Raw genomic sequence first — 26,203 nt, 5'->3', positions numbered from 1 at the left:
TAGGCGCCATGATCACTGTGTTGTGTGACTCCACACACTGGGAGATGGTGACCAACTGCGGCCGATTCAACTGTCGCAGTTCTCACCTTGCACCGGTGAGGGTCACCACTCTGCATGGCATGTCTTTGTAGCACCTGCTGCGTACTTTTCCGGCGCTTCAGTTTGTTGTTTGTCTACTGTGGTCGGAGTTGCATTTCCCGATCGACAAGATGTTAACTGGTTGACGCCTGGTCAGAATGTCAGCTGGGTAGCACAAGATGTGCATTTCTCTATCCCCAGGGTAACCGAGGTTCCTTCTCTGAACGGCGGCAGATGGATCACACTGACGGAGATAGCCATGTTCGATGAAACTGACTGACCTCTCAGTGACTTATGAGCCATGTGGGAGCAGCCTGGACTGACTACTTGTGGCGGTACATGTGGCAGTGTGCTGTATACACTGTGGCTGATCAATGTGGCTCAGTCGCCAACAGCCACAGATGTGGCGGTCAGGCACTTTTCCGCTTATCTAATATCTGAGTAAGAAGTCTCACCAATCAGCGGCCACCACATGGGGCAGCGCGAAACAAGCCAGGGGGCCGCAATTGCTTCGCCAAAGTTTTAAACTTTGATTACGACAACCACCAGATCCTCTGGCAAATGGGGCCATTCTGTCGCGCTTCACCTTCAAAGAGACTTTGCAACAGCGTTTAGTGATGGCCATACTGCTGCCCAATATATATAGATCTCCTACCTGTCCTACCTGACAGACAGGTTGCATGCTTGCAATAGAGGCCCGATGAGGGTGAAGTCTCTCCTGTCGGGCCCTTTGTGCTCTTTGTGCCCCTGGATCAGCCAAGAACCCAGGACATCATCATGATGAATTTTGCACTCCGCTCGCAAATGCGAAGCCAAATTTCGTTAGTTCGGAGGCAATCTTGGGCTTGGCGGGTTGCTTGTTGGGGGTCCTCTGGTTGTCAATTGCCTTCTCTAGAAGCGCCAGGGGCTGGAATCACCAAAAGCTCTATCCACTCGCCAGCTGGGTAGCCACTGAGCTTGCGGGATGCCTCTTTGCCGATGGGGACAATTGGGGGTTATCAAATATCAATCGGGAGGATCCAGCAAATGAGAGGCCTGCCTGTGCGTAGACTAGCGGTAGTTTGTGGCTGTGCTTGACGCTGCAGCAACTCTAACCAAATAATGAGAGAGTGTGACGACAATTAACTTGGAACTCTCCTGTGCAGTTCTCTCCTTTCAATCGTTGTGTGTGAGATTTCTGTGTGTCTGTCGGCACTTGCCCTTGCAGTTTGTGAGGTGTCATTCTTTTCATCCAGTCCTGCTTTGGACTCCGTTGTCGCTCTTTACCATTGTCATTGCACAGTCCCCGTGTCGCTGCATTCCCGCAATATTAGGCTTTTTCTATATATTACATCGTTAGCTGCTGCTGCGCGCGACGTCCCTCCTTTTCGCTTCTTGATTTTTCTTCCTATAATTATCGCATCAGCATCGGACCCAGTTTGGAATATCTCCGACGGCGCAGTTAGTTCGTCGCGAACCAAACTGAATCCCCTCCAGCTCGACTGTAGTTTAGACAGCCACTCGAGGCGGAGTCTTCACGAATCCACTTCAGCCACACTTGAGCCTCCAACAAGGGCTCTTTTTGTTGTCTAGTCTATCACTTGGCTACTCCACGTCAGTGAGTCTATTGCTTTTCTTTGTCTTGCCTATTGGATCAAGCATGATGACTACTTGTACCGCGCTGTTGGGACGCCATGTGCATTCATCGCCTCTCAACAACGCGGCTCCGTCGATCACCCTTCTACTAAATTTGTCTCTTATATATCATCGCTGACATGGTGCCTAATTATCATTTAGTACATAGATTCCCAGACCCCTGCATTGTTCTTGTTCCATCAAAACATCGATACATAGTTCACGCCTATTAACATGCGTATGTATTCTCTCTTCCCCTTTTCCGCCCGCGACCGTCGCTAACATGTATCTTGGCATTAGATATCTACAAACGACATGCCAGGAAACTGGCCTGGTATGACCAGGAGGGAGAACCATCCTCGGTCAACCCTTTCAAGAAGTTTCGCAGACAGCCCCGACGCACCAATTCTATCCAGCTGGAAAACCGACTCACCCCCGTCTTGTCCGAAGGCGGAGTACGCTTATCCGAGGAGCGTCGGCGACGGAGAGACATGACTGATGGTCTGGTCGGCCCTGAGCATGCAGACAGTTTCCCTCAATCTGCTGGAACCGATTTGGATGGACGCGACAGCAACGACAAAGTTGGCACCGACCCTTCCATGCATAGTCAAGTTCCCATCAATGTTCCGCGCCAGGATGAGCCCGAAGACCTGCAGGGCCCGCGGAAGAGAAGGACCTTCTTGAGCAACACCTTCAAGCCCGACGATGATCAGTTGACCACTGATTCGGGCAAGCCGATGAAAAAGAAGCAGAAGTTCACCGTCATGGGACAGCTGAAGGCTACGATCTTCAATTCTTGGATTAATGTTTTGCTTCTCGCCGCGCCTGTTGGAAGTAAGTAACTCACCAGAGTTCTAAGCTGCAGTACTGACCCTGATAGTTGCGTTGAATTATGTCAATGGTGTTAGCCCAGTGGCTGTCTTTGTGGTTAATTTTATCGCCATCATGTAGGTCTTCGCTCCCCTGTGCGACTTCTCAGCTAACATGAACAGTCCCCTTGCAGCCATGTTGAGTTACGCGACAGAAGAGATTGCCATGCGGTATGTTGATCCAAAGTTCTGACTGGATTATTCTAATGAAGACACAGCACGGGTGAGACAATTGGAGGTCTGCTCAATGCGTCATTCGGGTAAGTTCTATTCTCCATCTAATTTTCTTCTGATCTAACCTGATGCAGTAACGCGGTCGAACTTATTGTTGCCATTATCGCTCTGGTCGACAATGAAGTCACCATCGTCCAAACATCTCTGATTGGAAGTATGCTCTCTAACCTGCTTCTGGTCATGGGCATGTGCTTCTTCTTTGGTGGTATCGACCGTCTCGAGCAACACTTCAATCCCGTGGTTGCTCAGACTGCCGCTAGTTTGCTAGCGTTGGCCGTGGGAAGTTTGATTATTCCCACGGCGTTCCACGCTTGGTCCGATGGTGAGTTTCAAAGAATCGTTCGTCTGACGCAGCTAACAGATTCCAGCTGGCGATACAGGAGTCGCACCCCTGTCACGAGGTATGTACCTTACCAAAAGTGGTCGTATGTAAGCTTACATTTTGCAGGCACCAGTGTCATTCTGCTGGTCGTTTACGGATGTTACCTATTTTTCCAGCTCAAATCGCACACGGAAATCTACAACGCCCCCAGCCCCAAGGTGGAGAAGAGACGGCAAAAGGTGAACGAAGGTGATGCCAGCCGTGGTATTGCGCAGATCGGCAAGATGTCCGCCTCCATGGCGGGTGAGCATGCGCAGAACGTGAAATTGCAGGAACCGGACGATGAGGAGGAAGAGCCTCAGCTGAGCGTTCTCGTGGCTGTGCTGACCCTCGTTATCTCCACTGTTTTTGTTGCTCTGTGCGCTGAGTTTATGGTACGCTACTCTTTTCTCTCGTCATGTGCATAGCTAATTGTTTAGGTTGACTCGATCGACGCCCTCACAACGCAAGGCCACATCTCTGAGACCTTTGTCGGATTGATCCTTCTGCCTATTGTGGGTAATGCGGCTGAGCACGCCACCGCCGTGACTGTGGCATGCAAGGACAAGATGGATCTGGCCATTGGTGTGGCGGTCGGATCCAGCATGCAGATTGCGCTATTGGTGCTGCCGTTGATCATCGTGATTGGATGGGGCATGGGTAGGTTTGATTGACTAGACAGATATGATGTGATACTGACAGAAGCAGGTAACGACGACATGACTCTGTATTTCGATGCCTTCCAGGTTATTCTCCTTTTTGTGGCTGTTCTTTTGGTATGTCTCTCACCCTCCGCTACATGTCGGTATCGACTAACCTTCGCAGGTCAACTACCTCATCGCCGACGGAAAGTCGCACTGGCTAGAGGGCGTATTGTTAATGATGATGTACCTCATCATAGCCGTGGCCGCCTGGTTCTACCCCTCCAAGACCGAGCCCAGCGCATAGGGCAGCCTGCCATCGTCATACTAGTGGGAGCAGGATGAACATTTTCTTCTTCGACGTGTATATTATTGTCATGATGCCTTCATTTCTGGATTAATTTTTTATGTGATGCCGGATACCAACTGCATGACTCGTCTTATTTAGATTGTCGATAAAAGTATTGCTGATGAAAGATACATTGCATTTTACTAATGTCTAGTTGATTCAATAACCGATAATTCAATACTTGGGACGCTTCTAGCTTTTTTGTTAGAGTGCACGCCGGGTCTAACCCTAAGGACAGCCGGTTCGGAAATAGTGAAGTGTAGCCCTTCATTTCGCTACATATTGAATGTCTATCCCATGGAATACATTGTATGACTGGCATCAGTGATCAATAAGACAACGCCTAGATGAATTAGTCCTCGATTGAATAGATGCCAAAACCCAATTGAATTATCATCGTCCTCTCTTCAAGATATAAAAAGACCAATATTTCCTCCCCTTCCTACCTTCCCTCCACATATATCTATCTATAGCAAAAAATCCTATACCATGAAATTTAGCATTTAACCACTATTGATACTAAGCATGATCTATGCCATAATCCACTACTCAACTAGGGCAGGATCTCAACAGTCTTAGACATTTCATTCCTAGAGTATTCACTATCTAATCGTTCACATATATTGGACCTTATATCCTCGAGCATCTTTCCAATAAAATAGATCCACTGTCACCTGCAACATCTTTCTCCAGCGAGTGGTCCACATCTATCTGGAACCTGATCCCGAAGACGAAATTCTAAACTCTGTCTACTTTACTGCCTCGAATAGTATATAGAGAGCACAACCGACATATAACGGTTAACAATACTATATGCAAACATACAACGGACGGAAGATACGCCAGAAAACTAACCTACTCACTGTGATCCTATGAAGCAGCCGGATAGACAGACCCCTTCAGGCAGCTCCAAGCAACCAGATCTGAGTTACGATCACCGTTGAACCTTGAAAAGATTACTTTCCAGCTACCAGCGTTGGCAAAATGCGCACTCTGGTTGCTCTTACACGCGGGCTGGGGAGGAGGGTTCTGCTATGTGGTTAGCAATCATATCCAATGTTGATAAATACCCTCCAGTAGGAGGCGGCCCTTACAGTTACCCTTACAGTGTTGCCTGGAGCAAGCTCGACAGTATATTACAGATAAGATATGGTTTAAATAGAGATATCTGCCTCTGGAAATTATCCTCATTATTAATGAAGCCCAGGGATCCTATTCAGACATCTTCTTCTGGAATTCAATAATCAAGCCATGGTTGGCCCACAAAGGCCTAGATATCAGCTTCTGTCTTTTCTACTATTACGGGAGCCCGTTGACTGGTATTGATATGGAACCTAATAATATATGCCAAGTGCGCGAGAAGCCAAATCCTGCACAAACATGATGGCGAGCACCTTGAAAAAGTTGGATTATCTCCTAGTCTCTGATATGAATGACCCTGGGATGATCTGTTGACTTAGGCGAGCTTCTACAAGACATAGTTTCGTCATTCGATGCGCAGAATGGGTGAGAAACCCAAGTGGGACAACCAACCTCTTAAGACTCCTGCGATGGTCTACGTCCCACGAGTATGAGATGGACATAATCTGGACGGACAGACAATGAAAACCAGATTAGTCGAAGAGACTATGGTTGCTGTGAGAATTTGCTGGTGTTTTGATATGGTAACCAATGGTCAGTCTATTGGCAGCTCTGAGAAAGTCTCTCGACTTGATCGCCTCTTTAACCGCCCTTACGAGGATGATTCGTGCATACAAGGCCTAGCATGCATTGAATCCATTAACCATATATCAACCACTGCGTTGAATATGGTCTTTGTTCACATGGTCGAAGTATTGTTATGGAAGGACGGAACATACCGCAGAGCCCAACGGATCTTCGTCTACCGTGCTGCAGGTTTGTGAACTGACTGTATCTAGACACACAGTCTCTGACTTATGGAAGCGCGTCTCTTGCTATGATAGGGGTTTAAGGTTGCGAATGGAGCAAACAAATGAGAGACCAGACTGAACTATCTCTTGCGCATAGTCCAGAATATCTTGTGTTGCTAATTTTCCGCACGCAAAGACACCTATGAAACGGAATGGACCTACTGACACCATGATGAAAATAGTGCTAACCGACTAGACATCCACAGGGACTCGGGGAGTTGCCGCCGAAATCGCCTTAATTTTCCATTGGTATATTCGAGATATTTTCTGAAACAAAAGAGAGCGCAGTCTATAGCTCAATGACAGAAATATGCTTCCTTCCTTGTGGAGGAACTACGGCAACGGACAGCGAGCGAGACTCGAACAGGACATGATCTAGGATAACTTGATGCTCCGAGCAGTGTAGGATTGAGTCTGTTACTCACAAATGCGACTCTTACGAGATTCATTAGCCAAAAAAAAAAAAAAAAAAAAAAAAAAAAAAAAAAAAAAAAAAAAAAAAAAAAAAAAAAAAATAAAAAAAAAAAAAAAAAAAAAAAAAAAAAAAAAGTTCGCATGAAGAGAATATACGGAAAGCATAAATATTCAAAGACATCAGGTATTCACAGCAAACATACAGTCTACTATCGCCGCCGCAAGCATCGATAATGGCTAACTGGTTGGACATAATTTACATCAATCAGAACGCTCAAAAATTATCATGGGCATCATAGAATCACCGAGATCATGGAAGCTGGACGTCGGTATGCGTGCCCCGGGCGTATTCATCAAGACAATCAAGACCTGCGGCCAAGGTATCACGCTGCACCGAGCCGCGCACACGATTAACATGGAGGTGTAGGCCATAAGTGCAGAGGAGGGGCAGGCACTTAGCCGACGTCACCTCCACGACCAGAAATGTTCCGTTTTGTATGGATATATGCGCTGCGAGACATCGAGGCAAGAGGAAGAAAAGGCGAGCATTTCCAAGCTATTCTGACATATTTTGGGCGAGGAAGATGAGAGCAAGCATGTCATCAATACACCCTCTTGGTTGGCAATGTGGCTATCTGACGTAAGTGATATTGGAGGGATTGCCGAAGAATTCCTTCGCGAAAGGCATTGTTGCGTCCCAATGGGTACTTTCGAAAACTGCTGACCATGTGTATGTATAGTGCCCCTGCTTAGAAGGATGCTGAGTTAAAGAACCTTCAGACTTAACCAGTTCAGATATCAGCGGGAGGTTTCATAGGTGCCGTCACCCCAGTGCGGAGTGTTGGAAACTTATCGGCTGAAGATTTGCACTTTACAGAGGAAGATATCGAAATTTCCCTACCAAAGTCACAATACTCTTTTACAACCATGATAGCTAAGATAGGGTCCGAAGAGCTCTCAGGCTTTCATTTACAGACAATGAGTCCGAGATAGCGTCCGTTCTTTTGCCCATTGTTGGCTGCGCATTGACGAACTTAAGGATCAGCGAAGTTCCACTTCACCTCTGCTTAAGAAGGGCTTATATTATAAACTCTATCACTTGCGACTGTCGGCGTGAGGGCTGTCCAGGTTCGTCGGACTCGTCCTTGTGGCCTGGTATTAGAAACCGTGCAGAGCAGATATTGGTGCTCTCAGTAGAACGATCCTTCGACGCTGGAAACGCTCAAAGAAATCCAATCGTCTAGCGGAAAGTAAACCGCGTTAACAAACTCCGACGGAGAAAGTTGAGAGCCGGGTGGCTTTGACACAGTCACTGATAGCGACAATCTCGCTTGATATGCCAGGCTGAGTTTAACATAGACATAGAACAAACCTACCAATTCACAAAAGAGGCAGGTCGCTATATCGACGAGAGATCTACGAATTGAGGTCAAATTGCCATTGTGTTGCACATGCCATTGCCATCCCTTCGTCTGCGTGAATTTGGGAATCTCAACAGCGAGGACATGTTTCTATGATTAAAATGTAGGGGAATTACGCCTACATTTGTCCAATTCTCGTAAAGGTATCTGGCATCTGTCAGAGGAAGAAGACTAGGCTGGTTCCACTAAGGCAATCTGCAAGTAGTTCATGACTGGCAATGGGGGAACCTTGACATCTGCTCAATCAGAATTTATTCTCAGGCGAACCCGTCTACCCCGTCTACCCCCACACCCGCTACGGGAGAGTCCCCCCAACCCTCGCCCACCACACCTTCCAAGAGAAAGGCTAGCAAGTCGGAGTCCCCCTCGCCAACCAAAATTCCTCGTGTTACTAACCCTGGACTTCAACGGTCCAAAACTGCGAAAAATATAGCTAAAGCAGGATATGACGTGCTTCCCTGATCTGTGAGTCAGTTTCAAGCATAAAAAGCACAGCAATCGGATCATCTGCGATATAATACTCCAGTGTCCAGGAATTATGTCCGTGAAATATTACAATCGGGATAGAATACTGACCTCGACATAGCAAACCTGGCAATCCTGGTCTATAGCAAGCGGGACTGCGGCTACTTGGCATTGAAAATGTCAAAGATATAGCGAAGCATTGTGGTGATGATTGACATTTTCATCATGTCCAGCCCGAATGTGGAGACATAAGCGAAGGTGACTATAGATTCATAGTTTGTCCATACTATCAGTTGAGGCTAGAATAAGTGATATAAGAGTGTGATGGTTTTTTCCAGTTGTTACACAGTACTATTGTGCCCCTTTGATTAGAACCTAGTATCGTAAAGTACCAAATAGAGATATAGCCACGTATGTTATCTCCGCAGTCAATCACTAAAAATTACATTCATGCTTAGACCTAGAGCGCTGTCACATAATTCGAAAACAGCTCATAGAAACAAGCTACAACTGCCAATTCCCTTAACAGTCATGATGAAGAACGTCTTGATTAGCTTCGGATTACTCTTCGCCCAGCCTCGTGCAATCAGAGCCACAGCCTCACTGGCCCTAGCGCTTATGCAAGTGGTCGCCTAGCTCGGCTATAATCCTGTACTGAACCCCGCATGAGAACTTTCCGTCCATTTGAAACCTCAGGATACATTCAGCCTGACTAGGACATATATACCGTTCTAGGCCCATTGAGTATACAACATGCTCTACGTCATATCGAAGATTAGGGTAAAGTTGTCCTCCAAGGCCCGAAAAGGCCCAGGTTCCGCCTCAGAGCGGGCTAAAACCAGCAGAGCTCCAGCCTCAACAGCCCTCACGACCATAACAACAGAAGCAACCAAGCACACAGAAGCAATAGAGAGAAATTCTTCATCATGGAATTTTCTGAATTGCATGGACTACTTATGGGATCGTGCCTACATCCTAGTTCAGGGACGAGAGCCCGAACTGATGGAAGAGTACAGACGCCAGATAGTTGTTGTTCACCAGGGAGATGGTCAGACAGCAGGCACCGATCTTACATGCCGCAAATCAGTAGAGTCTCTTGTTAATCACCTACTAGACTATCGAGAGAAAAGGCGGTGGCGAATATCCCTCCTTGGAAAGGATATCACGCTTCGGCGACAAGTCGAGAGGTTGACGAAGTTTCTTATTTGGTCTGACCCTATCGTCAAGACTGCTGTGTGCACTCAACCGTACGCAGCACTCGCCTGGTCTGGTGTCTCGGCATTTATAGCTGTATGTGCAGTCTATCTTCTGCTCGAATTTCTACTGATACTCAATAGCTTCTTTCAAGCGGGGCAACGCAGGATGGAACCATGCTTCAGGGCTTCAATTACACCACTGATCTTCAGATATACTGGCAGGTGTGCGAAGAAAGCTATTTCACGTCAGAAAGTAATAAAGAGGACTACCTTTCACTTGTCGAGCCGCTTGCCAAACTGTATTCGTACATCGTGGAATACCAGGCTAGGACTATCTGCTACCTATCTGGCTCTCAGAAAGCCCGCGCGTGGAGAAGCATGACCGGCTCTGACGATTGGTCCGCTACCATTGAGCAAATAGAGAGGCAGGATCAGGTCTGCAGAGATATCCTAGGTCCCGTTGAAGCGAAAATCACGCGGGACACGGCAGCCAGACAGCTGCAGCAGATGCAGGAGTCGCAGACGATCCTACATGATATCCGAAAGATTTTGAGAGAGGGAGAAAATCAAGTCAAAAAGGTCCACGAGGATGAGGCAGAACAGGCCCTTCTTCAAGATTTGACGTCGGCATTCTCAGATCCCAGCAGGAGTCATGCTGAGTCGTCATGCGAGGCTCAATATGCGGGACTTGAATCATACAAGAACCTCAATCCCGAGAGAGTGCCAGGAACATGCGAATGGTTCTTCAAGGACGAGAGATTTTGCAACTGGCGTGCTTCCGAATTCTCCAGCTTACTCTGGGTCTCCGCTGGCCCAGGCTGCGGAAAGTCCGTCTTGTCGCGCGCGCTCATTGACGAAGATAGGCTGTCGATTGGCGTCACCACTTCAAATATTTGCTACTTCTTTTTCAAGGAGGGGGGACAGTCGACGAATGCACAGCACGGATGCTTTATGTGCTTTACTTTACCAGCTGTTAGAGCAGGATGATGCTTGTGATGGTAAAACTAGACTGCTCCAACAAGCACTTGCCAAGCACAGGGCATTGGGAGCCAATCTCACAAGGGACTTCTTTGAACTGTGGGAAATCATTGAGGGTTATAGCAAGCTACCAGAAGCGGGTGAAACAGTTTGCCTTCTGGATGCCCTTGACGAATGTGATAGGGATAGCAGTGAACAGCTGGTCAATGCGCTGAGAGACTTCTATTGCTCTCCAGCGGCCACCTCCTCGAAACTCAAATTTTTCATCACCAGCCGCCAATACGACTACCTGGCAGCACTTTTCGACCAATTCTCGCCAACCGCATATGTTAAATTTGATGGCAACGAAAAGTCCGAAGATATTAACCGTGAAATTGACATCGTCATCGACTATCGCGTAAAACAACTTTCCCCTTACTTGACAACGGAAGACCAACGTAAAATTTCGGAACGTTTAAAGCAAATGGAAAATCGTACGTATCTCTGGTTATATCTCATCTTCGATATCATGCGACAGAACTCAAGCATATACTCGAAACGCTCAAGGATTGAGAGTCTACTGCAAAGCATACCCAGCAAAGTCTCAGATGCCTACGAGAGAATTCTAAGCAGAAGCCCTGATGAAAAACAGACCGAAATCATGCTTCAAATTATTCTTGCTGCGGAACGACCTCTTTCTCTCAGCGAAATGAATGTGGCGCTGACCTTGGCTTTGCAAGATGCGCCATTCGAGTCACAACCACAACTCGAATCTGACCTCTGGCCAGGTACCAATTTCAAAAATGTTGTGGAAAACCTATGTGGCCTTTTTGTCACTGTACGACCGACAGGGCTTTTCTTTCTACACCAGACAGCAAGAGAGTTCCTCGTTAACACCAAGAAGGAGGGTAAATGGCAGGGACGGTTTAATCTAGCACAGCCCCATGCTGTGATTGCACGCCCATGCCTACAATACTTACTACTGCCTGGCATCGACCGTGATCCTGAAAGTGGCAGCAGCAATAACAGTAGTATAGCTTTCCTACCGTATGCCGCTAATTATTGGGCTCATCATTACGTCCTACAAGAGGCTACCGCTGCTACACGGCTTCAGGATTATGCTATTGCCCTTTGCACGCTTACTGATCCTCGTATTGAACCTTGGACATACTATTGTCTGCCGTATAACAGTCTCCTCGAGAATGGCAGTTACGACATATGGAGTGGTTTGCCAATGGCGACCTATCTCGGCTTTACTGATGTGGTTCGGGCGCTTTTCGATCCAGGAAGCGGCGCAATAGTCCAAGATGATGACAAACATGGCACCGCCCTTTGTGTGGCATCTCTTTTGGGACATACGCAGATCGTCCAAATTTTGGTGGATCACTTCGTTCCTGATGTTCCTTCAAGACTCACGGATCTCAACATGGCAAGGTATTTTGCAAGCATGACATGGAATGATGATATCATGAAGTTGTTAGATGAGGCGGGACGCTATAATCACATAGATGCAGGTGGACACAATACGCAACTGGGGGATTTTACAGTATTCAACCAATTGCTCTTGCGGGTCAATAGGTCAAAACTGGGAAATGCCCCTCCCTTCCCAGCGGTGGATGCGGTAATGAGCTTTCGACGAATATGGCGAGATGAGCTTGTACTGTCGCAAGAAATGTGAAGAACGACTGGAGAAGGGAAAAGGCTTCGACATCCCAGGCTTCCATCTATAACAACTGAAGAATACGGACACTTGCTTGCCTGTACATCAGTGTAGTGAACCATGGCCCTGATGCAAATACTCGCTACCAATCAGCCACGCTGATTATTGAAGCACAACCTCACACTTCTTTTCTTTTCTTTTTTTTTTTCTTCCCTTTCTTTTTTTAATCACAAAATCACCAGAACAAGGTAATTTTTCAACCAATACCGATATATTAAGGTTCGTCAACAAAAAGAAGAAAAATCTAGAGCAAAAGTCCCCTGTGAATAAAAAGGCTGAATCTAGGCCTATGCTTGTCAACTATAGGCGTTATAAAAGCACATGATATAGCCTCAACTTGCGTGGCAAATCCTGCAGACCACGGCTAGCAAAGATCGACCACCCTACTGTCCACAGTTTATCTATCGGCTACCTTTTTCCTCTTCAAGGATAGAATCGCGCCCAAGGCCCACTGATGAGCTAACCTTGCATATCGGTCCTTCCGGTTGCGCGTTCCGCCAATGATAGGTGGCGTCTGCACGATAGAAGCACAAAACAAGCTTGATCGATGGTTCCCGATGTGCTGTGCGGGTGATCCCCGATGGGTCATCGGGTGAACTGGAGATAACTCGGGCCTTGTCCTTATTTTGTTCGATACTGTGCTTTGCATCTTAGTGATCAGGGCGCATTGGCGTGCCTGAATAGACTCGGGCTGGTTTCGAATCAAGCCGTACTATAGGGTCTGTGCTCTACAGAGAGTTCAAGTGCTCAGTCGAATGTAAGTTTCCGTCATCTCGTGATGGGTAAGTGTGATGGGTAAGTGTGGAAGTTCCATTGACATACTGTCACTCATGTAGATGCCCTATGTATGAAAAGGAAGCGACAATATGCAGTTGAACTGAAATAGCAACCGCTCAGGCCCCGGCTCCTTCCGTAGTGGAACTTCAGTCACTTGCCTCGCTAGCCGCGCCACAAAGAACATAGTCTAATGGGTGAATGAATGACTATTATAAGGCAGTTGTTTCCTGCAGGTGCTGGAATAATCCGGAGTAAGGTTGTTCGAATGCCGATGCAAATCCCGAGACACACCGAACTTTATCGGAAGTGGATGCGCTTCCGCGGTTTGTGCCTGAACCTTTTTCTTCAAAGTGACAGGCGCAGAGCAAATGTTGTGATTCTATCCTGAAGTTTAAATACTGATGGATCCATGGATTCGATAAGGGAATCTCTCTTTGCTCTGGTTTTTAGTCACTTAGGAGGTGGGCACTTACAACTATGGGAGACAATATGTCAGACTCAGACACACTAGACCATGATTCAGAGCGGGAGTACGTATTGATGTCTTGATCACTATTTGCAACAACCACTGACCAAGACCAAGAGAGACAGAGAGCTTTGACACTGAACCTCATCTGAATCTGTACAGACATGGTCGGCGCTATTCTTTGACGCGTTTGGAGCAGCACCCGTGGCCGATTGACGAGGTGAGCCCCTTGCCTGCATTGGAATGCGGCAGCTAATGAGTCGAAGACAGAGAAAGACAGACTAGGTATGGGGTCTACCTGAGACTTTATAGCTTTCTTGACTAATGACTGGAGTAGAGGAACAACACGTTTTGCTGCGTGAGCTTTTCGAGGACAGATTATACCACGCCCCTATAGAGAGTCCGCGAAACGTTCTTGATATCCGCACCGGCACTGGCTGCTGGGCTGTGGAATGTGGTACGTCCAAGCCGTACCTCCCAATGTTCTCCATTCAATTACTAAAATATCATACAGCAGAAAGATATCCTTCGTCGGCTGTAAGTCTGGATATGGTTTGCGTTGAAGAAGAGAAACTGACCAGTTAGGTTCGCGGCATTGATTTAGTAAATATGCAAGTTGAATGGTATGTCTTGCTTGCGAGGCTTGGCGCATCCTACTAATGATATAGGGTACCTCCGAACTGCGAGTTTTGGGTCGACAATCTCTGCCAACCAGGCTGGCATACCCAATACAAAAATATTGACTTTGTTCATATCAATCAACTCCAGGGTGATCGCCAGCTTTTGTCGCTCCTGCTGGAAGGTTCAAATAGGTAATTTCTATTATAAGGGATTTTCAACCGCCAAATTAACACATGATATTAGTTGCTGCGCTCCAGGTGGATGGGTGGAGATATGTGATATGACAGTGCAACTATTTAATCCTGGTGAAGATAGCCCTTTTCACAAATACATCCAGGAGATGACGACAGCACACGCCAGAGATGGTCGCCAGATGGATCTCCCCCTTCACTTCGGAGCGGAACTCACTCGGCATGGATTTACCAACGTCACTGAACGTAGTTATGACCTACCTTTATGCACTGAGGGCCGTGACAAACTGAAGAAAAGAATCATACAAAACTGGACGGCAGGGCTAGAAGGTTACAGCTTCACACTACTGGAGAAGCATCTTGGGAAGAACTTTACGGAAACTGTGCTAATGTGCGCTTCTGCGCGTCGCGCGCTAAAAGGCAAGATTGAGGGATATTTGCAAATGTCGGTGAGCTTCCTCCGCATTTGCTGACATGTATCTAACACTTCGCAGACGGGTTGTGTACGGACAGAAACCGGGTTAGCTGAGTTAAATGACCAATAATACAATGGGATCCCTGCATTCATGGAAGATTGACTATGTAGTCCATTATATCCTAGCCGCGACACTCGCGCTTATTTATAGAATGTACGATTGCAACCGGTTCAAGGAAGCTTGCTCATCCCGCGTCGGGCATCTGCTATCTCAGGAACTATATAGCTTCTAAGTATTCTCGGCATATCTCCCGTGATGTGTCACAGTAAAGTTCCATCACCAGCGCATGTGACACAACAAACCCTCACAAACGCATACGGATGACTCTCTTCAACCGGACTTCTTATCCGAAAAACATAATTTTCTGGCTACTTAGCTAGTAGTTGACTTTTCATCCATGTAGTGATTTGGGGCTCATGGCGGCGATATATTGTGAGATCAGCACCACAGATAACCTTATGACTTTGTAATGCAAAAATCCCTAGTCTTATCTTAAGGAAAATTACGAGTGGTATCCCCTTCAACAATCTTATGCCCAAGGAGATCCCTATCTAATCTTTCGGCGTCCAAAACGTCGGCTGTGCAGTCAGGATCCGAGAGAGTAGGAGAGAGCTCGACCTGGCCTGTGTCTGCAGTTACTATTACTATCTGTTCTTCGGAAGAACTTTTCTTGGTAATATTCAAGCGACGTCATCAACATCCGAAAGAAGATTTTAATTTTGAAATCTTGATTATCACTCCCAACGGAAACACTATCAACTTGTGATTGCCATGTTATAGGGTTGAATAATCTCGAAATGCCTCCATCAGCGCGCTTATTTTACCTCACCGGAGCAGCAAACCCTTGGAAAATTGCAATAAACCGGGATAGAATAGAGCAAAGAAAGTAAAGTTAATAAAAGCGCTAAAGTGGGTATCTTTCAAGGACATGGATATAAAGATCGAGGTTCCGGAGAATAGAAGGTAGAGTGATAGTGCTATTCCCAGCAGTGGATCGACTCCGTCCCGACCACGGATGCGCTCCGCTCTCTACATTAACCAATGAACATACTAAGTCGTACTATATCTACAACATTGTCATCGACATCCACATATACACCTCAATCAATCAATATCCTTCACAAGGTTTTTCCCAATAACTCCATCATGACTCTATCCACACTCCATCTCACCACAACCACCATAATAACACCCCCAACCTGGACCACCCTCCCCAAAACCCTCCGCCAAACACCCCCAATCGATCAACCAAAAGCGCGGCAAACCACTCGACTCTTTTCTCGAACACCCCGTCTACATTCAATCCCTAAATCTCCTCTTCCTAAATGACATTCCCTACGGGCAGATCTTCACCCTTAACCCCACCACTACGCAATGGTACAGTCTGGCGTGATGTCCGCACAGGGCATCGGCTCGCTGCCGCATTCAACGGAGCTACTCCGTAGACTTCGGCTATGATGCTTTGCTTTGCCGAATGCCATCATCGTCATCCTTATAAATCCCACTCCAGAGTAGCGTCAATGCGAGAAAACACTTATTCGATTTACTTTCAAAGAATATTGTAATAAGTCATGACCGGAAATATGGAGGCAACAGAGCCTGAAAACCAGGATTACAACCTCCAGCAACCGATCACCACCACTACAGGTTTGCGACAAGGACTGACATCATATGGAGATGCCCATTTCTCTCTCTTTTTGCGCAAAGTGTTCATCAAGGCACTAGGATACTCAGAGGATGCGCTGTCACGGCCTATTGTTGGCATAATTAACACCGGGTCTGGCTTCAACCCCTGCCAAGGCAACACTCCGCAGTTGATCGAAGCCGCCAAGCGAGGCATCCATCTTAACGGTGGTATTGCCATCGACTTCCCGACCATTAGTCTACACGAGGGATTTTCGCATCCGACTAGTATGTTCCTTCGCAATTTGATGAGCATGGATACGGAGGAAATGATCCGTGCTCAGCCGGTCGATGCTTGTATCATGATTGGAGGTATTTCATCTATTCCCTATGAGTCGGATGATGCTAAAAACTGCAGGTTGTGATAAGACGGTCCCAGCCCAGATTATGGGAGGAATTTCGGCAAACAAGCCCGTTTTGCCGTTGTTGACTGGACCAATGATGCCTGGAAGTCACAGAGGGAAGCGAATTGGAGCCTGTACCGATTGCAGAAACAATTGGGCTTCGTTTCGCGCGGGGGCTATAGACGTCGAAGAGATCACCTCCATTAATGAGGAACTCGCGCCAACGGTTCGATTCAACCTGCCTTCTCCACATAGATCACGGCTAATTGTTCATAGATCGGAACGTGTGGTGTCATGGGAACAGCAAGCACAATGGCGTGTATCACCGCCGCATTAGGACTGACCCCTTTGCAGGGCGCTTCAGCACCCGCTGTATCGGCTGCAAGATTGCGTATAGCGGAACAGACAGGTGCCAATGCAGTCGCCGCTGCAAAAGAGAAGAGAACGCCGCAACAGATTCTGTCAGCCGACTCATTCTACAATGCCGCTGTTGTTCTCCAAGCCATTGGTGGCTCGACAAATGCCATGGTTCACCTGATGGCCATTATTAACCGACACCCTGATCTCATCGGCACAATTAACCTCAAGACACTTGATGAAATCGGCCGAACCACCCCCCTCCTAGTGGACTTGAAGCCCAGCGGAGACAATTATATGACCGACTTCCATAACGCCGGAGGAATGCTATGTCTTCTGCATCGCTTGCGACCTTTACTTCGTGAAGCCGCGATGACTATTACAGGCGAGACACTAGGAGACATACTAAACCGAACGCCGTTCCGGGACTTCGAGTACTCGCGTAAAATCATCCGAACACTCTCCGACCCGCTCTGCCCGTCTTCTTCATTGGTAGTTGTAGCGGGCAATATAGCCCCTAATGGGGCCGTTATCAAGGCATCCGCTTCCAAAGATAAACGACTCCTGCGGCATAGAGGTCCTGCAGTGGTGTTTGAGAACCCCCAATTTGCTAAGAGACTGGATGATCCTGAGCTTGAGGTGACTGCTGATTCTGTACTCGTTCTGCGGGGAATCGGACTGATTGGGAATCCGGGAATGCCTGAGGCGGGTATGATTCCCATTCCGCGTAAATTGGCAGCTCAGGGAGTGTCGGATATGTTGAGAATATCGGATGGGAGAATGTCTGGCACGGCTGGGGGGACGATTATCTTGCACATTTCCCCCGAGTCTGCAGTACCGGAGTCGCCGTTCGGTGTTATTAAAACGGGCGACATGATTGTCTGTGATGTGGAGGCCAGATTGCTGCAGCTGGATATTAGTGAGGAGGAACTTCAGGAAAGAATCAAACAGCGAAAGCAAGCACTCACGGAATCGGAGGAGTCGACGTGGAGGAAGAGACAGCATACAAGGGGATATAGGGGGCTCTATGAGCGAGAGGTCAACCAAGCGCATCTGGGAGCCGATTTTGGGTTCCTGACTGCAAATGGGTCAGCCAGTGAGTAGTTGGAATACGAACCGACAAATTCCGACTCAGGTAGCTATGTATATTGTAACGCATTGAATGAAGAGGGATTCACATGTGAAGCAACGATCCAATCTCCCACATTCCTGTGTCATAAGACCTTAAACCTAAGTCAGCTCAGTCAATCCACCCTTCAATATATCCGGTTTCACATGTAGAAACAAGATCAAACAGCCACGCATGCAACAGACGTCAAAAGCTCATCCATACCGTCCTCAAACCTAGACCGTTTCCTAATAAGCAACCGCGTAGCAGGATCAGGATACATATCCGAGTCAATAGTGAAGTTCCTAGGCCTACCGCACCCATCAGGGAACCTCATATCGTAGCATATGAGCATATGCGCCAGCATCATCCTCATTTCATTAGCAGCATAGAATCGGCCAGGACATGCAAACTTCCCGTAGCCAAATGCCAGATCGTTATAGTCGGTCATGACGAAGAGGTGCCGTTGGGCATTCCCAGGTTGCTCGCGCAGCCGTGAGTAGCGGAAGGCGTCGAAGGAAGCTGGCGCATCGCCTGGCATCTAGAGGGATCGTTCAACATGGTGTTGGATGGGACCGCGATGCGGGAGCCGACTGGGACGGAGATTCCGTTGGAGACGGCCAACTGGGTTTGTACTTTTGAGACAGAATCCCGCTGGCCTTGATAGGTACCGGCAGTCCATAGCTGCATCTAATTGGGAGATAGTATTGCCATTAACGGTACTTCCAGCTGAAACCCTGTTTTTGGGTGGCATTTGGAGTATGAAATGGAGCATTACCCTCTGCTATCCTGCATCTTGAGTCTGGTACCTTTGCTAGAGCGTGCACTCGATGTAACCTCGTTGGCTATCATATCTGCGGTAATCTTCTTTCATTGGATGGAGACGACGATCGATCGTTCTCCATCAGACTGAGTCTTGCTATGCTGCCGACAGGGTTCATAGCCTCGTGATGACCGCAAAAGCTGTAATTAAAAAGTCAAGACGCTATTGACCCTGGAGACAACCATCGACGACCGATACCAAGTCGTATATAAAGATGTACCATGTCACGGCACTGAACAGTTCATGTCTCACTCCAACTGAATTAAATATCTTTTCTTATCATCTAAGAGACATACATACTACAACTAAACCATGGGCAACGTCATCGCTAAACCAGCTCGCAAGATTGAGGTTTCCTTTTATCTGTCATGGGTCAACATATGGCCTTCTATGCCAGATTCCAACCCCGACGAAGACACCACCAACTTGACTGTGCCTGAGCAGGCCGAAGTATTCCTCCGAGAATCTTCGTCTCCTCTTCCAAGCTACAGCTTGCTTAGACGGGTGGCTTCGTCCTTTCGCCGATCCCTCACCAACGGTCAGATACCCCTTGGTGGCGTTGATGCTCCCAGCTGCAGCGAGACCAACCTCGCGTCAGGAGACTACAATCCAAACTCAGATTGTACTTGCAATGGCCTCTACCCTGTCCCACACGACGCAGGCATAGACAGTATCATGGAACAAGCCAATTGCACTGCCATCCACAATACCCACCAGGCGCTTCAAACCGTTCTCAAGCGAAAGTCCGAATGGAATACGACATCCCTCTTCTCGCCGAGAAACCTTATCGAAGCTGTAACCGAGCTTCTCTTGGCCAACGCCGATGTGCGAGATCCTCCAACCACATGCCAGGGTCCAGCAGAGGTGACCAACCTGCACAAGATACGAGCCCCAGATCGTCGGCCAAGTCCCCAAAATGACACTGTTGATGTCATCCACCGGCAACTCTACCCCGCAGCGGAAGACGTCAAATTCTGCACCGATGCCAAGTACTACTTCGTTCTCGGCGCCATCCACAGTGATCCCGCCCATGACGGACTGATCCGCGCCATTGCCGACGCAGGTAATGATATCCTGATTGCCGATTACTGCGAGGTGGCGGACGCCGCAACCCTAAAGTTACTACAGCAGAGTGGCGCAGCGGCAGTAGCATTCCCCAAGCTATGCGTGCTCTTGGGAATCTTCTCCGAATGGTCATTTGAAAATATGATGGCCTCGGTGCTGCACTTCCGCGTTCTGGGATACTACCGCGACCATGCACGGAGCCGCTTACCGTCCGGTGTCTACGGCAGTCGCATGACCAGCCTAACAGCACACAGATACGTTGACCTGGGAATATTCTTTGCTGTGGCGTCTACCTCTGTGTGGACAAAGGAGCAAGTCAACGAGGCAGAGTTCACGCTGTTGAATATCGTATGTACGTTTATAAACGACATGGTGGATCTGCGTAGCGATACTGCGCGGAAGCAGCGGGAGAATATTGTTTTACGCGGAGTACGAGGGGATCTCTGCGAATACTTGGACCAAATGATGTTTGAGTGTATTGAGACAGCTACGCTTGCCGTTCAGACGAATCCGACGTGCGCGTATGTCTTGATGGCGTTTTGTAATTGGGCTGTGATGAGCTCGCATCATAAGGTGTATGAGATAAGTACGCAGGTCTCTGAGGTTGGGAAGCAGGATGAATGTCTATCACGGTCAAGGGACCATCAGCGGGCGTACTGGGGGCTGCTGGAGGTGTTGGCTCCGTATGGGACTTTGGGGAAAGAGGGCCCTAGGGTAGGACAGACGCGAGCGGAGTTGGATTTCCGATATGGGGTATGTCGGTCTTCGTCTACTTTGCATGCGGCGTGGTTGGCGGATATCACGAGAAGTCTTTTGGAGCCGCGGACTTTGAGGAGGATTGTGGATGTAGTGCATTTTGAGTGGACGGGGTGTGAGGGTGAGGTGGAATATTGCCCATGATAAAGTATATTGCAGTTCGTAAGTTTGTTTTCTACTTGAGTTCCACTTTAATTGTTTCACTCTGCCCTCTCTCTATCTCTCTCATTGTTACCTTGATATATTACAATCTACTGGGAATACGCTGGATTACCATAGCTTGAGGCCCATGATAGCGATCGACCATGCGGCGCAGTAATCAATCTTGAGAGATACAATTGTCTGGACATAAAAGCTACTCAGCTCTGGGTTTTGGATTGGATTTGAAACGGGATAAAAGGGACAGAGCAGAAATGGAATGTCATTAATATTTGTGAGCAAGAAAAAGCAAGAAGAAATCGAACGAGGGAGGGAGAGAGAGAGAGGGGGGGGGGAATGTAGGATTGTAACTACGGCGTAATTAGCAACCAAGAACTATGAACATGTGATGGATCTCGTGGAATTCGACAAGACCAGTTAGCTAATCATTAGCTTGTCGAACTGATTTAACTAGCAGACGATAATAACCCGGCGTCGGAGAGATGTCCGGTATGGTGGAGCAATTGGATCAGGTCCGTGCATTTCGCGACCGAACGAACATGGGATGACTGGCAGCACTGCAGCAGAGCTGTTGTGACTTGTGAAGGTATGGAAGTTTATGCAGAGGCTGCTAGACTACTTAGATAGGTCTGGACCGAGGGCTAATATCCGACATGCTCGCTTACCCCGAGGGAACGTCAGCCAACCAATTTTTGCATCCCGTCAATTTGGCTTTAACACCAAGCTTCAGGTCTATGCCTGATAAGGGAAAGATATCATGTCAGGCGTCCCATGTGGCGGCCGCAGGGAAATAAATTGAAATCGTGGTGCCGTCCGGCTGGACGCTGGACGTGTCGAATTTTCCACGGGGAAACACATAACTAGTGGGAAAATCAGGCATTCCACTTCTCATCAGTCATCCCAGATATGAATGGCAACAAACAACAAATCAAAGGGATAATCAGCCCCTCTCCACTGAAGTTTGGGGGGAGCCAACTTGGGGGCCAAAAGAGCTGACTGGTTCATGGCTGATCCATCCAGCATTCCGATTGCGTTGGTGCCCCCACCCCCTTCCCGGCCATCGGATTTGATTTCCAAATCCCATCATCTCTTGTTATAACAATGGTATAGAGGTGGGTTGTTATGATAGACAGACCGTCAAAACAAAGCAATAGTAGACCTGGGTTCCTGTTCTTCGACAGAATCCAGTCGGGGAACTTTAATCCCCCTGAAAGCCTCCAAAGTTGCGCTTTCTGACCACCTGGAAATCTGACAACAGCATCCTTCAGCTCTTCTCAGCATCTCTTGGGGCCGATTCCCATCGGATGAACATCACTCATGCCTTATTAGGCATGGCTGAGCTGCATGTCAGCGGAGTCCCAACACCCAAATCCAATCCTTGAACCCGCTCCAGGCCTGCCAGGCCATCACCATCGCCCGCCTTGCAGCAATGTGCCCCGGTCGCATTCTTTCGTTTCATAATCTCACCCTCGGCCAGCAGTCATCCTTCGTCTCGCAGCTTCTCCCTTTCTTTTTCTCTTCTTTTGCTTCCCTCCCCATTGCAGGCTGTTTAATGCCTGCTGCAGTATCCATGATATGATGCGACCGCTACTTCTCCCCCTATTGGGGGTATTTCTGCAGACCTCTTCTGCATCCAATCCCTATGTAATGAGCTGGTCCTCGCAGGCCTACGGTCCAGATGGCCCGTGGCAGGCCGTATCCGTCGACGTGGGCAGCAACAAGCAAACGGTCGATCTTTACCCCGGTGCCAATTATGCTAGCACGATCCTGATGAGCACTCTCTGCACCAACAAAACTCTGTCATCCACCTGCTACGCCGCTGAAGCAGGCACCTTCAACCAAAACACCTCCACCACCGCCTACACCACTCCCAGCTCCTGGGAAACAACATACTGGGCCGTGGAGGGCGGAAGCAAAGAATCTGTGCTCGGTGATGAAGTCACCTTAGGGTCGTTTGTCGTTCCCAATGTGAGCTTCGAAGCCATTTACCAGACCTATCAAACTTATCCCAATGGCATTGCCTATCCCGTCTCGGTTGGCAGTCTGGCCCTGGGGGGTCCGTACCTCTCGGATACTGTCTCCAACTCCACCGTTCTGAACATGATTGCCGGGTGGCTTTATTCGTCCAACGACATCCCTTCCTACTCGTATGGAATGCATATCGGGTCAGTAGACCCAGAGATTGCGGGTTCTCTGGTCTTGGGTGGCTACGATAAGAGCCGTGTGATCGGAGACGTGAGTGCCCAAGGAGTAGCGTCTTCGAGTGGACTTTTGGAACTCGAGTTGAAGGATATTGGGCTTGGGGTTGCTGCGGGTTCCTCTCCCTTCAGCTTCACCAACGAAAGTGGATTGTTTCTTCAGAGCAGTGGCTCCGTCCAGGCCAAGACGGTTCAGATCGATCCGACCAAGCCCTACATGTACCTTCCCCAGGCGACTTGCGATGCCATCACCTCCACCATGCCGATCTCCTTCAACTCAAGCTTGGGACTATATTTTTGGGATACCACCAGCAGCGATTATTGGAATATCACGTCTTCTGCAGCATACCTCTCCTTCGTCTTCAACAAGAACGGAGTGAACAATCAGAATATTACCATCAAGATTCCCTTTTCCCAGCTCAATCTTACGCTCCAAGAACCGCTGGTTGATCAAAACGTCACCTATTTCCCGTGCTTTCTCACTACGTCGACCCCGGTGCTCGGTCGAGCGTTTCTTCAGTCCGCATTCGTCGGAGTTAACTGGTTCAACGGGAACAACTCTGGCACGTGGTTCCTGGCACAAGCACCCGGCCCGGACTATGCCAGTGCAGACATCACCCGGATCGCAGTGAGTGACACGTCGCTTTCTGCCTCTAACAGTACCTGGGAGGATAGCTGGGCTAAGTACTGGGGCATCAAAACGACCGACCATTCGAGTAGCTCCAAGGGTGGTCTGTCTTCCGGGGCCAAGATTGGAATTGGCGTTGGTGTGGGAGTCGGTGGGGCAGTGTTGATCGCAGCGGGTATAGCGATCGCATTTTGTCTTCGCCGTCGCCGCGGAGCGAGTCAAGAGGCAGCTGGAGAGCAGCGGAGATCAATGTTTAGAGGGTTTGCGGAATTGCCGGGAGGTGCTCACAGTGAAGCGGCCAAGGAGTTGGATACAAAGATGCATAAGCCGCCGCAGGAGATAATGGGTTCGCAGGTGGTAGAGCGATACGAGTTGGGCTAATTCTGATCTTGTTACGTCAAGAGATATTTGTAGTATACTACGTGATACCATATATGTGCGAATATAATACCTATTTCCTTGTGTCATCATGTAGCTTGCATACGTTGTGGGTTAATCAATGGCTTTGCTCGGATAGAATCATTTGCTGCAACTTGTAGTAGCAGTCCGGATACATAGCCATTCAACAGGACTCATTTTTTCAAAACAGCTGTAGGCTGACCCAATGTATTACTCATGAACATCTGTTGTACTGATGAATTGGCGGAATTTGATCCTCGGAGATTGTGATTAGCAAACTACGTTGGATCTAGACCCGATCGGGCGCGAGCTTGGCATCAACTCTATCAAGATGGCCCCACTCCAAAAGACTGCCTCTTTGGGGTATGACACCAGATGCATCCATGATTTGATGGAGATGTAACATTGCCAGCACTATATTACAAATCCAACACGTAGTACCAAGGCTCATCTATATAAGATCGATCAACAGTCCCATCGCCCATCATCCTATTCACCTTCCACCCATCTCAAAACCCTCATCATATACTCAGCAGCCACTATACCCTCACACCAAAATGTGCCGCGACAACATCTCCCTCAATGGCTGGACCAGCACTCCCGCCAACGCCAGCCTCATCTTCCCCGACAAGCCCTTCATTCACCCACCCACCCCCGTCCCCATCACCGACATCCCCTTCCCTTCCACCGATCCTCTCGTCGCCAAGACCCTCGAATCCGTCCAATCCCTCCTCCCCCACGACACCATCAACCACTCTATGCGCGTATACTACTACGGTACCCCTCCCCGTATCCCAACCCCATACACGCCCCCTCACTAATAATCCTTCAAGGAATGATCCTCCTAAGACAACAATTCCCCACCAACCCCCTCTCCCCCACAACCTGGGCCCTAACCTGCCTCCTGCACGACATCGGCACCGCCCCTACCCTCCTCACCGCAACGAACATGTCCTTCGACCTCTATGGCGGCATTTTCGCCCGCTCTATCTTAACCTCCTTCGACTGTCCCAGTGACGTTGCCGATGCCGTAGCAGAAGCTATCATCCGGCATCAGGATCTCGGGGTCGATGGGAATATCACGTTCTTGGGACAGTTGATACAGTTGGCTACGATTTATGATAATGTGGGGGAGCATCCGCAAGTTAAGGACTTTGGAGAGTTGATTCATGAGGATACGAGGAGAGAGATAAATGAGCGCTGGAGTAGGGATGGGTGGTGTGGGGTGTTTGCTGATGTGCTGAGCGTGGAGATGCGGGAGAAGCCGTGGTGTCATTCAACGCATATTGTCGGGTTTGAAGGGAAGGTTAGGGGGAATAAGCTTTTTGGGGAGTAGAAGGGAAGTATTAGTTTAGGGGTATGAGGGTGGTTGATTCCACGGCATATTGCGTTCAGTTATGTGGTGATTGTGATATGGAATACGATTAGGATATTATCAATTGATATATTGGTTTTTTCCAAGCTTTGCTCTACTTGCGGACAAAGAGTGTTCACACAAAGATTATGTTAGAATGTTGTAAACAAGGAAGTTGTAGCCCATTCATCCTTCTTTGTGTACCGTGCTGTGGAATCTATGTTGGCTCTATCCTCTTTTATCCATTGTTTGGGTCGGAGTAGCCCAGGTTGGAATTAGGTTGTCTTTTTATCCGTGTATTGTCACGGAAATCGAGAACCTCTCAGGTTGTGGAGAATGTTCTGCACCTGCCGTGGTGCAACCCTTTTCTCGTAGGATTATTGGGACCCGCCATGATTAGCTCACGACTGCCATATAATTGAAAGAATGTCAATGGATATCATGAGAAACAAAGCAGAGAGAATACTTTGGTGGCCGAGACCACCGTACTACTATTATATAGTGACTCTGTCTTCCCACTGTTTTGTCCTCCATTCATTCCACTCACA

At 48.2% G+C, this 26,203-nt stretch overlaps 8 protein-coding genes across 8 annotated transcripts; 7 read left to right on the top strand and 1 right to left on the bottom strand.

The window, feature by feature from the left end:
• Window positions 1–1,926: 1,926 nt before the first annotated feature.
• On the top strand, window positions 1,927–4,565 carry BO85DRAFT_495591 (hydrogen/calcium exchanger domain-containing protein; the record flags this gene model as incomplete). Its single annotated transcript, XM_025663940.1, has 11 exons — window positions 1,927–1,930; window positions 1,993–2,526; window positions 2,573–2,639; window positions 2,685–2,732; window positions 2,780–2,821; window positions 2,870–3,117; window positions 3,164–3,196; window positions 3,244–3,551; window positions 3,597–3,816; window positions 3,859–3,932; window positions 3,982–4,565. 11 exons carry the CDS (start codon window positions 1,927–1,929, stop codon window positions 4,102–4,104), a joined length of 1,701 nt encoding a protein of 566 aa, XP_025521508.1. The 3' UTR covers window positions 4,105–4,565.
• A 5,168-nt stretch (window positions 4,566–9,733) lies between these two features.
• On the top strand, window positions 9,734–12,276 carry BO85DRAFT_465381 (ankyrin repeat protein). Its single transcript, XM_025662051.1, has 2 exons — window positions 9,734–10,439; window positions 10,486–12,276. Exons 1-2 carry the CDS (start codon window positions 9,748–9,750, stop codon window positions 12,206–12,208), a joined length of 2,415 nt encoding a protein of 804 aa, XP_025521507.1. The 5' UTR covers window positions 9,734–9,747; the 3' UTR covers window positions 12,209–12,276.
• Window positions 12,277–13,286: 1,010 nt separating this feature from the next.
• BO85DRAFT_387972 (S-adenosyl-L-methionine-dependent methyltransferase) lies at window positions 13,287–14,950 on the top strand. The gene is made up of 9 exons (XM_025656693.1): window positions 13,287–13,557; window positions 13,611–13,713; window positions 13,760–13,778; window positions 13,831–13,950; window positions 14,008–14,030; window positions 14,079–14,116; window positions 14,162–14,305; window positions 14,358–14,750; window positions 14,800–14,950. Exons 1-9 carry the CDS (start codon window positions 13,505–13,507, stop codon window positions 14,828–14,830), a joined length of 924 nt encoding a protein of 307 aa, XP_025521506.1. The 5' UTR covers window positions 13,287–13,504; the 3' UTR covers window positions 14,831–14,950.
• A 1,401-nt stretch (window positions 14,951–16,351) lies between these two features.
• On the top strand, window positions 16,352–18,336 carry BO85DRAFT_411614 (putative dihydroxy-acid dehydratase; the record flags this gene model as incomplete). Its single annotated transcript, XM_025657531.1, has 3 exons — window positions 16,352–16,776; window positions 16,823–17,034; window positions 17,085–18,336. Coding segments are annotated over 3 exons (1,822 nt in total), but the record flags the coding sequence as incomplete, so codon positions are not given.
• Window positions 18,337–18,454: 118 nt separating this feature from the next.
• Window positions 18,455–18,814, bottom strand: BO85DRAFT_483415 (uncharacterized protein; the record flags this gene model as incomplete). Its single annotated transcript, XM_025663158.1, has 1 exon — window positions 18,455–18,814. The coding sequence occupies one exon, from the start codon at window positions 18,812–18,814 to the stop codon at window positions 18,455–18,457; it is 360 nt and encodes a 119-aa protein (XP_025521504.1).
• A 594-nt stretch (window positions 18,815–19,408) lies between these two features.
• BO85DRAFT_455560 (uncharacterized protein) lies at window positions 19,409–21,061 on the top strand (the record flags this gene model as incomplete). The annotated part of the gene is made up of 1 exon (XM_025661393.1): window positions 19,409–21,061. One exon carries the CDS (start codon window positions 19,409–19,411, stop codon window positions 21,059–21,061), a length of 1,653 nt encoding a protein of 550 aa, XP_025521503.1.
• A 1,496-nt stretch (window positions 21,062–22,557) lies between these two features.
• Window positions 22,558–24,369, top strand: BO85DRAFT_444810 (acid protease). Its single transcript, XM_025659117.1, has one exon. It carries the CDS (start codon window positions 22,724–22,726, stop codon window positions 24,281–24,283), a length of 1,560 nt encoding a protein of 519 aa, XP_025521502.1. The 5' UTR covers window positions 22,558–22,723; the 3' UTR covers window positions 24,284–24,369.
• Window positions 24,370–24,776: 407 nt separating this feature from the next.
• On the top strand, window positions 24,777–25,730 carry BO85DRAFT_474053 (cyanamide hydratase family HD domain-containing protein). The gene is made up of 2 exons (XM_025662650.1): window positions 24,777–25,078; window positions 25,135–25,730. The coding sequence occupies exons 1-2, from the start codon at window positions 24,859–24,861 to the stop codon at window positions 25,635–25,637; spliced, it is 723 nt and encodes a 240-aa protein (XP_025521501.1). The 5' UTR covers window positions 24,777–24,858; the 3' UTR covers window positions 25,638–25,730.
• The last annotated feature ends 473 nt before the right edge of the window (window positions 25,731–26,203 follow it).

This window comes from Aspergillus piperis (genome assembly GCF_003184755.1).
Source record: "Aspergillus piperis CBS 112811 unplaced genomic scaffold BO85scaffold_1, whole genome shotgun sequence".
Lineage (NCBI taxonomy): Eukaryota > Fungi > Ascomycota > Eurotiomycetes > Eurotiales > Aspergillaceae > Aspergillus > Aspergillus piperis.
This window is presented reverse-complemented; position numbering and strand designations above follow the sequence as displayed.